Raw genomic sequence first — 12,352 nt, 5'->3', positions numbered from 1 at the left:
TCTTTGGGAGCCTTCATGGTGTAGTGGTTCCGTGTTGGGATGGAATCCGCAAGGATAGCAGTTAAACAATCATCATTTACTCTGTGGGAGAAAGACAGGGTTTTTTTACTTCTGAGAGTTGCAATCTCAGAAACATACCGGCAGTTGTACCCTGTCCTATGAGTGTGCATCAATTCCAGGGCAGTGCGTTTGGATTTGGTCTATTTGATTTGGTGCAATTTGAAAGGTTTCAATTGCTTTGGGTATCAGTAATTTGCATACAAAATTCATGGTGGTTGGCATGAGGCTGTATGGAAGCATTTTAGTGTAGGAAAATTTATGTTTGTTTTCAGTTGAAGAGACTTTTCACATCTATGTCTAATTGTCATACTGATGCGTATTAGACCAAAATTTCATGGTCTTCAAAATGACACTGCCTTAAGCAATTTAAGCATAAGAACAGGCAACCATGAACTACCTGGTTATCATGACATAGAGCACGTTTTAGAATTGATCATTTGATGCAAAAGGTTTACTTTTTGTCCCAACACCATATTCTTCTGACTTCTGTTCTTTAAAGAGATTCCAGAGTACTTGTACACCATGTGTTTTTAGAACCACGAAGATGTCAATCATTTAATGTGGAGGATTAGTTTCTTCATTTTGGTCTTTCTCCAAACCTGTAGTGTAAAAGCCAACATTAGTCACTAACTGTAACAGACCACCATTGTTTGAGCTACTTTTATTTATTAAACATGGTGTGCAGGACTTAACATACTTTATTTCACTTTATCCTTGTCATTTCTTGCAAAATACACACAACTCTGAGAAAATATGAGAAAAGAGAAGCCTTGATAAATATCCATTTTGCCTAGTGCCACCCAGAAAGTACATGATAGACATGGTTTTCAACTGCATTTTTCAGCTTCCAGTGCCATTATGGTATCCACTGTATTCTAGAGTTGCTTCAGTAAGTCTTTTCTCTGTTCAAGCATAGTCTTGGCTGGGAGAATCATACAAAAATTATGTATGGGTAAATTATTATATCTCACCCTTAGTTTCAGCATTAACTTTGTACAATGTCCCAACTGAGACAGGCATTAAACTTTTATGTTAAATGTTTTTTCTTAAAATATTTTATAATAACGTACTTAGTTTGACCAATGCCACATGGAGGGAATTATTTACATATTCACTAAAATAAGACTTATCTTATGAAGACTATGGACTTGCTTTGGAAGTGTAAATAAGAAGAATAATTTCTTGTATGAGAAATGTCAGAAGACTGTTGTCTTCTAGTACAAGAGAGATGAGGTTTTCTGCCCCATACAAAATTTATAGTCTTGGAAACTCTATACGGGTATCCTATGGATTGGAATAAACTTGAGGGCAGTGGGTTTGATCGTCTTCTTTGATCTTGCAGAATACTAAAACCAAGTGGCAAATGAAATGCCAAGTGGCAAATCTCATATATATGCTATGAATAAGGATAGTATTTTGGTCAAGTGTAAGCAACAAGTATAAGCAATGCTGGAAGCACTCATCTGTACCAGGAAAGTGGGAAGAAAGTTACTAGACCAACTGATCAGAATAGATACATATTTGTATCCGATACAAATAAAGGTGATACAACATAATGTAAAACATATCCAACAATATCCTTAATATCACATTTCTGAAGATAGAAAAATGGTTGCAGCAATACATCAACAGAGAGATGCTAGAAATTCAAGCTGGATTTGAGAGGAAATGAAATGAGGGATAACATTGCTGGTATTAGATGGATCTTGTCAGAAAGTAAATAATATCATAAAGATGTTTACCTGTATTTTATTGACAAAGCAAAGGCATTCAACGGTGTGGGATATAACAGTTATTATAATAAGGTTATTATAGAACACCTTGCAAAGAATAGGAACCCTGGCAGTGTTGTCGGGTCTACATCGGAGTGCTAATGGAAGATCCATGATTCAAAACCACCAGCCACTTTGAGGGAGAAAGAGGAGGCTATCTGTTCCAGAACGATTTACAGCCTCAGAAACCCTATGTAGGGTCTCACGCCTCGATAGCAGTGGTTTGAAAAGAATGAGAATTCCAGAACACTTTACTGTGTTCATGTGGAGCCTGCACACAAACCAAGAGGCAGTCGTTCCAAAAGAACAAAAGGATAGCATGTGTTTTAATATCAGCCGAGGAAATGCTTAGAGAAACTGGACTATAGGAAGAAGAGTGGAGCATCAGATTGGAGGAAGGCTTATGAGAACAATCCATGATGTGCAAATGACACAACCCTGGTGGCTGTAAGTGAAGAGGAGTTGATGTATGTATTGATGGAGATCAAAGACTATAGTTTTCAGCATGGATTACAACTCCACTCAAAGAAAATGAAAATCCTCACAACTGGACCAATAGACTGCATCATGATAAACAGAGGGAAAAAATGAAATTGTCAAGGAGTTCATTTTTATTTGGATCCAATCAGCACTCATGGAAAGAGTAGTCAGGAACTCAAACAACATATTGCATCGGGCAAATCTGCAGCAAAAGACCTCTTTAAACTGTTGAACGCAAAGATGTCATTTTGAAAACCAAGACGCTCTTGCCTAACGCGGTGCTATCACCTCAGATGCATGTGGAAATTGGGCAAAAAGAAAGAAACTGAAGAAGAATAGATGCATTTAAATTATAGCATTGATGAAGTCTATTGAATGTACCACAGGCTGTCAGAACAAACAAATCTATCTTGAGAGAACTAAAACCAGAATGCTATTCAAACTGAGGATGGCAAGACTTCATCTCAAGTACTTTGGACATGTTATTAGAAGGGACCAAGTCCCTGGAGATAGGAATTATGCTCGGTAATGTAGGTCAGAGAAAAAGAGGAAGCCCCTCAACAAAATGTACTGACACAGGGGCTGCAACTATAGGCTCAAGCAAAGCAGCAATTGTGAAGATGGTACAGGATCTATGTTGTACACCGGGTCAGTAGGAGTTGGAACCAACTTAATGGCACCTACGATAACAACATACAAAGCAATACGATTATTTCTGGGGCCCTACCAAAGGTCAAAGAATTCAAGAAATGTTTCCAATATTGCTTGCCTCAACGACAGTTTTAAATGTATACATATTTCAATGAAATATTTTGATATGTATAGACTTTCAAGGATTCAGGCTTCCTCAGTATCACTGGTGATTGAGACGTTTGTGCCAACTGAACAAATAATTTGGGATCAGATAACTGCGTATACTTGAATAAGACACAACAAGGCAAGTGAACATCACCGAGCAAGTTATAGAATTTCATTAATCCAATGTTGAGTGGTACAAAAGTGATCTGATAATTTGGGAGAGCTGAACAGAAATTTTCAAAAGTCAGCTTGAAACGACTTAACAAAAACATTATAATGAAATGTCCAGAGACCTGGAGTTAGGAAATTAAAAGAAACAGGCTCAGCATATCTCTAGATGAAAGAATTGAAGAAAAATTCAAGCTTTGAGTTGAACTTTTGAAGGATTATTTAGGCAAAATGTTGAGCAATGCAAGAAGCATCCAAAGAAGATGGAAGGAATATGCAGCCACTACACCAAAAGTAATTCATTGGCCGTTAACAATTTCAAAAAGGAGTATATAACCAGGAACCAGTGGTACTGAAGGAAGAAGTTACACTGAAGAAGGCATCATCAAAAAACAAGGATGAAGGATTGATGAAAAAAAAAAAGGAAATGTTTTTTAAAAACTGATATAGCCCTGGAGACACTCATTAATCTATGCCAACAAATATGAAAGACAGCTACCTGGCCAATAAACTGGAGGAGATCCATAGTTGTGCCCATTTCAATGAAAGGTGACCCAATAGAAGGCAGAACTTATTGGATCATATCATTAATTTCACATGTAAGTAAACATTTTCTGAAGATAATTTTAAAATGGTTGCAGCAGTATATGGACAGGAGCTGTCAGAAATTCTAACTGGATTCAGTCGAGTACTGGAAATGAGGGATATCATTGCTGATATCAGCTGCAGCTTTGATGAAGGCCTAGAAGACCAGAAATATATTTATGGATGTTTTATTGACTATGAAAAGACATTCCACTATGTGGATCATAACAAACTATGAATAACATTGTGAAGAATGGGAATTCTAGACTATTTCATTGTGCTCAATTAGAGCCTGTACATAGACCAAGAGGCAGTTGTTCAAACAGAACATGGGGATCTTGTATGATTTAAAATCAGGAAAAGTGTGCATCAGAGTCGTCTCCTTTTACTACACTTATTCAATTTGTATGCTGACCAAAAAACCTGAGAGACTACACTCACTGCATGACAAAGCAGCATCAGGAGAGAAGGAAGGTCTATTAACAGCCTGCAACATGCATCCAGCTTAACCTGGCTTGCTGAAAGCAAAGAGAATTTGAAATACTTACTGATGAAAATAATCAAAGTGGATTATAACTCAATATAAAGAAAGAAAGAAAAAACAAACACTTCACAACTGGACCAAAAGACCTCATTATTATAAACAGAGAAAATAGTGAAATTCTTAAGGATTTCATCTTACTTAGACTCAGTCAACATTCATGGAAGGAGCACTCAAGAAATCAAACTACACTATATCGTGCAAATCAGCCACACAAGACCTCTTTGAAGTGTTAAAGAGCAAGGGTGGCACGTTGAGGACTAAGGTGTACCTGATCCAAGCCATGGTAATGTCAATCATCTTATAGGCATGTGAACGCTGGAAGTCTGGAGAAGAATCGATGCATCTGTACTGTGGTGTTGAAGACAAATATTGAATGCACCAGAAACACAGACAAATCAATTTTGGAGGAGGCACAGCCAGGACATTCTTTGGAAGGGAGGATAGGAAGACTTCCTGCCACATTATTTGAACATGTTATCAGGAGAGACTACTTCCTAGAAAAAGACATCATGCTTGGTAGAGGTTCAGAAAAAACAGGAAATCCTCAATGTGATAGGTTGACACAGTGGCTGCAACAAGGGGTTCAAACATAACATTTGATAGTATTGCCCAGGACGAGGCAGTGTTTTGCTCTGTTGCACATAAAGTGTCAATGGATCAGAACTAACTTGATGACATCTAACAACAAAAGCAATTTGGAACGACCTCTTGGGTTTCTAAGAATGGCTTGGAGATTTATTTAGCTTTTTAAATATCTTTGAGAAATAATGATGTACTAGAGAATACTAGTCGTTGGTGTACACTAGTAGGATATAAAAACCATAGAGCTAGACTGCAAGGATAACAAGATTCGTTTGGTAAACGTCAGACACAAAGTTCCTCAGTATTTGTTGCAAATTTTATAAAATCAATGTAACAGTGATATTGAGGTTATTTATTACACATGGATGGAATACACAGAAATCAAATGGACTGCATCTGTGAGACTAGACAATGGAGAAGCTCAATATCATCAGCTAAAACCAAACCAGGGGACAATGATGGAACAGGCCATTAAATGTAAATTCAGGGTGAAGTTGAAGAAAATCTAAATAAGTCTATTAGAGCCAAAATATGAGCTTGAGTCTTTCCCACTTGAATTTAGAGGACATCTCAAGAACAGATTTGATTCACTGAACACAAATGACAGAACTGTGGGTGGACATCAAGAACATCATTCACGAGGAAAGCAAAAGGTCATTAAAAAAAGGAAAGAAGGGATCAAAGTGGATGTCAGAAGAGACTCTGAAACTTACTCTTAATCATAGAGTAGCTGAAGCAAATGGAAGAAACGATGAAGTCAAAGAGCTGAACAGAAAATTTCCAGGAGGAGCTCCAAGAAGAAAAAGCCAAATATTACAAGTGCAAAGACCTAGAGTTAGAAAATTCAAAAGGAAGCACTCACTCAACATATATTAAACTGAAAGAACTGAAGACAAAAATCAAGCCTTGACTTGCAACATTGAAAGATTCTATGGGAAAAATAATGAACTATGCAGGAAGCGTCAAAAGAAAATGGAAAGAATATGTAAAATAACTAACAAAAATAACTTATTGACACCCAACTATGTCAGGAGGTAGAATATGAGCAAGAGCCAATAGTACCGAAGGAAGAAATTCAAGCTGCACTGAAAACATTAGCCCCAAACAAGCCTGAAAGAATTGATGTAATACCAGAAAATATTTCAATAGGCTGAGGAAGCACTTATTTATCTATGCCAGGAAATTTAGAAGTTAGCCAGTTGCCCAACTGACTGGAAGAGATCTATGTTTGTACCCATTCCAAAGAAAGGTGACTCATAAGAATGCTCAAACTATAGAACAATAGCATCAATGTCACATGCAAGTAAAATTTTGCTGAAGATCCAATAATAGTTGCAGTGACAAGGTGCTTCCAGAGGTTCAGGCCAGATTCAGAAGAGGACATGCAACAACACGCAACATCAATTGATGATGTCAGATGGATCTTGACTGATAACAGAGAATACTAGAAAGATATTTACTTGTGTTTTATTGACTATATATATCAAGCCATTCGATTGGATGGATCCTAACAAACTATGGATATACTTGAGAAGAATGAGCATTCCAGAATTCTTCATTGTTCTCATGCTTAAGTGTGTTCATACATGGATCAAGAATCAGTTGTTCAAAAAGCAAAAGCAAATACTTCATGATTTAAAATCAGGAAAGGTGTGTGTCAGGGTTGTATCCTCGCACCACAGTTATTCAATCTGTATGCTGAGCAAATGATCAACACAACTGGCTTATATGAAGAACATGGCATCAAGATTGGAGAAAGGCTTATTAACCACCTATGATATATAGACAACACAATTTTGCCTACTGTAAGTGAAGAAGACTTGAAGTACTTGCTGATGAAGATAAAAGATTACAACTTTCAGTATGGATTACAACTTAATGCAAAGAAAAACAAAATCCTTACAACTGTACCAATAGTCAACACCATAATAAATGGAGAAAAGATTGAAGTTGTCAAGGATTTCGTATGGCTTGGGTCCACAATTAATGTTCCTGGAAGCAGCAGTCAAGATCAAACACATTGCATTGGGTAAATCGGCTGCCAAGACCTCTTCAGAGTGCTGAAAAACAAGGATGTTACTTTAAAGACTAAGGTTTACTTGATCCAAGCCATGGTATTCCCAATTGCCTTATATGCATGTGAAAGGTGGACATTGAATAAAGAACACAGAAAAAGAACAGATGCATTTGAATTGTGGTGGCAGCAAAGAATACTGAAAGTACCATGAACTGCCAAATCTGCCTTGGAAGAAGTACAGCCAGCATGCTCCTTAGTGGAAAGGATGGTATGATCTAGTCTTACATACTTTAGACATGTTGCCAAGAGAGACCAGTCCCTGAAGAAGGACGTTATGCTTAGTAAAGTAGGGCAGTGAAAAAGAGGAAGACATTCAACAAAATCAGTTGAAACAATGGCTGAATCAATGGCCTCAAACATAATAATAATTGTGAGGTTGATGCAGGAGAGCAGTGTTTTGTTGTTGTACATAGGGTCGCTATGAGTCGGAACCAACTCGATGGCACCTGGCAACCCCCCCCTAACATTGCCATTAATTAATTGCCTTTAGCCAAGAGACAGATCTCAAACCCACCCTGAAGATGAGTTCCAAGAAAGCACAGATATGAGGGACTGTTGAGATGGTCACATCTGAAACATCCTGGCCAAACTTAAAAGGTAGGCCATACACAGGATCAAACTTTTAAAAAATGACTTAGGTTCAACAGAAAGTAATTATGAATGAATATCTGGTTGTAATTCTTATATGTGATATCATCATCTTGTGTGAGTAAGCTTTCTCATGTTCATTTCTCTACCTTTGAATATTCCACATTGCATCTAATCTCTCAATCCTCAATTTTAATGAAGTGCTGGATATCCATTGTTTCCTGTTTTTAATCATTTTATTAGGGGCTCATACAACTCTTATCACAATCCATACGTACATCAATTGTGTACAGCACATTTGTACATTCATTCCCCTCATCATTCTCAAAACATTTGCTCTCCACCTAAGCCCCTGGCATCAGCTCCTTATTTTTCCCCTCCATCCCCACTTCCCCCTCCCTCATGAACCCTTGATAATTTATAAATTATTATTTTGTCATATCTTGCCATGCCCGACGTCTCCCTTTACCCACTTCTCTGTTGTCCGTCCCCCAGGGAGAAGGTCACATGTAAATCCTTGTAATTGGTTCCCTCTTTCCAGCCCACCCTCCCTCCACCCATTGTTTCCTTTTGTCCTAAATAAACCCAAAGTACTTCAAATATCATGTGAGATCTAGTGTAACCTGGCTTCATGCTATGTTTTGATTCAAAGGCCCTATTATTTTACAGGTGCATACCAGATTTCAGTGTCAGTAAATGTGATGTCTGTTCCTTTCACTTTTCAAATAAAAAATATTAAAATCTCATTTCTGTTGAAGTTTACAGAGCAAATTAGTTTCCTATTCAGAAATTTATGCCCATTTTCCTTTGTGACATTATTTGCAATCCCTTCCATGTAACCACATTCTTCACACTTCCTGCCAGGGGTAACCATTTCCATTCATCCTTCTTTATTGTTTCTTCCTTCTGGGCTTTGCTATTGCTTAAATTTTGCCTTTTTGGTCTTGTATGATTGATTGTTCTGAGTAGTCTATGCATGGGGGTTTGGGTTCACTTTTTAGGTCTTTTTACTGTTTTAGCTGAAAGCTGATTCCTGGGGATTTGTTCAGTTCTAGGTTTGAAATGTGTCTAAGGGATATACTTTGGGGGTTCCACTATTCTCTATCAGACTAATACTTCTGGCCTTCTTATGATTTTGTTTTGTTCTAGAATTCTCAGGGTGTTGTATTGGGATTCTTCTCTCCAGGGTCTTCTATTGTCATCCTGATCAGAGGGCTGATAGTGGTTGATAGTGGCACCTGGGCACCTTCGAGTTCTTTTGGTCTCGGAGTAGCAGATGCTGAGATTCTTGTGGCCCATTAGTTCTTTGGAACTAATTGTTTGGTTGATTCTTTTATATTCTTTGGTCCAATGAGGAGACACTAGTAGTTGTATCTTTATTTTTTATCTTTTTAAGTGCAGAATTTTGTATCTAGCTTATAGTGCTATGATGGTTAAACTCTCATTGCCACTGAGTCTATTCTACCTCAGAGTGGTCCTATAGGACAGAGCAGAACTGCCCCCAGTAGGCTTCTAAGACTGTAAATCTTTATAAAAGTAGAAAATCTCATTTCTCCTCAAGAGCAGCTAGTGGTTTTGAACTGCTGATCTTATGATTAGCACCCCAAAGCATAACTCACTATGCCAAAATGAAACAATAAATGAAATTAGGGGTAGACTATAGAGTTAAGCAGTGAAGATAAAGAAAATAATGTTGAGCTACAAATAGAAAGATATTTTTGGCCACTTTAATAATAATATTTGATGACGAGGAATCATGGAAGCTTACAATGAAGTACTCCAGCTAGAGTTACGCTCAGGATAAATAACTTTTTAACTGGTAGACCTCTGCTGAGTTATTTTTCCAAAATCCCAAGGCCATTGAAAAAAACAAAGAAAACGGAGCCCAATTACAATGTCAAGCAATGAAAACACATATCAGCGCTTCTGATTTTTTTTCTTGTTAACCTATTTCCTGTGAAAATTACATTTCCACAAACACTAACTTCATTTGGTGTTTATTTGAATTGTATACTTTCTGTGTTAACACAATAACAGCCACTAAGAGGAGATATAATTACATATTATTTTTCTTAATTTGGTTGAGTTTCTGATCTCAAATCCAGGATTCTTCTACTAAGAAACACATCAGCTTTTTGTATGGCTATAACTTGACTAGATTAAGCAAACCAATTCTGATCACTTGGAAATACCAGTATGTCATCAATTGCTGTGGTCGTTTTATTTCATTGAAAGATATTGAAATTCATTCTGTATTTGAAAAAGGCAGCTTTCATTCTATAGACTGAAATCCATGTGTGTTATTGACAAATCCATGATATGTCATATTTTACTACTAGCAATGTAATGTGATTTAAATGAGAAATTACACATGTCAAATATAAACTTAATCTAGGTTAATGTTTTACTCTGTGAAGTCTATACTCTAAACTGCCCTAGTTCAAAATATAATTATTGCTTTTCTTATTGTTTTCAATGGCTACACAGTGGCTTGCAACAAGGAGAAAATTAAATGTAAACACAAGAGAGAAACAGAACTAGAGAAAGCAGGAGTAGATAGGCAAGCCCATGTAGATCAGAACACAATGTGCAGAATGTGAGGACGAAAGAGTTGCTATTATATTAACCTTCCGATTTGCCTTTCAGTTTCCTGGCAGCAAAGCAACAAGGGTGACTGTCTGTTAAATATAATAAAATACAATCATATTTTTGCATGAAAAATAATAATACTTTTAGGAAATGCTTAACGCTTATTTTCATAGGCTATATCCATAGACTCGAAGTATTTCTCATTAATGTGTATGCAGGCCAGTAAAAGGACAATTTTATAACTCCAAAAATTGAAATGAAAACGAATGTTAATCAGGAAATAAACAATAGTTTCCACATAGTTTCTATCAGATATATAGCATGACTAAAAGTTGGACTCATCCTTAAATAATCATTTTGGAAACGTTATTTCAGAATACGGTATTAAATATATAACATCTCCCCCCGCTTTAAAATTCCCTTTACCGTGTTGCCTGTAGTGTACACACTCACAGTTTCAGGCACAAGGTGTCGCTCTTCACTCGGTGGAAAGAGTTTTTTCAGAGGTTGTGCAGAACAGCCGCAAGCACTCACCACGCAGAACAACTCCATCATGCCGGATGCTACGGTGGAGAGATCCTTTCAACCATCTTAAAAATGCAGCAAGATTTTTATCCTTGAGTTGGAAGGCCCGATGTTGTAAATGTGAAGAGTCTTGTTTTGGAGATCACCTTTGTGGGCGATGTTGAGTCCTCAGAGAGGGGAGTTATGCACTCGGGGTCTGCTGCTCTCGCTTCTGCTGCTCGCCGCCTGGGAGGAAGGCAGCGGGCAGCTCCACTACTCCGTCCCCGAGGAGGCCAAGCACGGCACCTTCGTGGGCCGCATCGCGCAGGACCTGGGACTGGAGCTGGCGGAGCTGGTGCCGCGCCTGTTCCGCGTGGCGTCCAAGGGCCGCGGGGACCTTCTGGAGGTGAATCTGCAGAATGGCATTTTGTTTGTGAATTCTCGGATCGACCGCGAGGAGCTGTGCGGGCGGAGCGCGGCGTGCGGCATCCACCTGGAGGTGATCGTGGAGCAGCCGCTGCAGGTTTTCCACGTGGAGGTGGAGGTGAAGGACATTAACGACAACCCGCCCGTGTTTCCAGAAACACAAAAGAATCTGTTTATATCCGAAACTAGGGCTCTTGACTCTCATTTTTCGCTAGAGGGCGCCTCTGATGCCGATGTTGGCGAGAACGAAGTCCTGATTTACCGACTAAGCCCCAATGAGTATTTCTCGCTGGACGTACCGACCACAGATGAGCAGGTAAAACCGCTCGGGCTAGTATTAAAAAAATCGTTAGACAGGGAAGTCGCTTCAAAGCTACTCTTGATACTCAAAGCAACTGATAGAGGCAAACCAGAGTTGACAGGAACCGTAGAGTTACATATTACTGTGCTGGATGCAAACGACAATGCCCCAGCTTTTGATAAAGCAGTCTACCGTGTAAAATTACTGGAAAATTCAAGCAAAGGCACACCAATTATCAGAGTAAATGCCTCAGATTTGGACGAGGGCTCCAACAGCCACATTCTTTATTCCTTCGCAAGTGGTGTCGCTCCTAATATCGAAGCCTCTTTTCTCATAGATTCAGGCAGTGGAGAAATCAAAGTAAAAGGAAACATTGATTTTGAAGAAGCTAAGTTATATAAAATTCAAATAGAAGCAGTCGACAAAGGAAACCCCCCAATGTTTGGTCACTGCACAGTCTTAATAGACGTCTTGGATGTCAATGATAATACTCCTGAGTTAGTGGTCACCTCCCTTTCCCTCCCTGTTCGAGAGGACGCTCCCCTGGGCACCGTCATCGCCCTGTTCAGCGTGTCCGACCGCGACTCTGGGGCCAACGGACAGGTGACCTGCTCCCTGACGCCCACCGCTCCCTTCAAGCTGGTGTCCACCTTCAAGAACTATTACTCCCTGGTGCTGGACAGCGCTTTGGACCGCGAGAGCGTGGCGGCCTATGAGCTGGAGGTGACGGCGCGCGATGGGGGCTCGCCCCCGCTGTCGGCCACGGCGCACGTGTCCGTGGAGGTGGCGGACGTGAACGACAACGCGCCCGCGTTCGCGCAGGCCGAGTACACGGTGTTCGTGAAGGAGAACAACCCGCCGGGCAGCCACATCTTCAC

General features: G+C 39.2%; 1 protein-coding gene across 1 annotated transcript in view; it reads left to right on the top strand.

The window, feature by feature from the left end:
- The window catches only part of LOC105978508 (protocadherin alpha-8-like), a 35,073-nt gene that overhangs the window by 18,599 nt on the left and 4,122 nt on the right, over positions 1-12,352 (top strand). Inside the window, exon 2 of the mRNA XM_030888652.2 lies at positions 11,973-12,344. Coding sequence (XP_030744512.2) covers positions 11,973-12,344 — 372 coding nt within the window. The remainder of the gene's footprint in view (positions 1-11,972; positions 12,345-12,352) is intronic.

This window comes from Echinops telfairi, unplaced genomic scaffold (assembly GCF_000313985.2).
Source record: "Echinops telfairi isolate 266 unplaced genomic scaffold, ASM31398v2 ScPeMD7_7469;HRSCAF=8507_0, whole genome shotgun sequence".
In the NCBI taxonomy this organism is placed as follows: domain Eukaryota; kingdom Metazoa; phylum Chordata; class Mammalia; order Afrosoricida; family Tenrecidae; genus Echinops; species Echinops telfairi.
The sequence above is the reverse complement of the archived record's forward strand: the minus strand, read 5'-3'. Positions and strand labels throughout refer to the sequence as shown.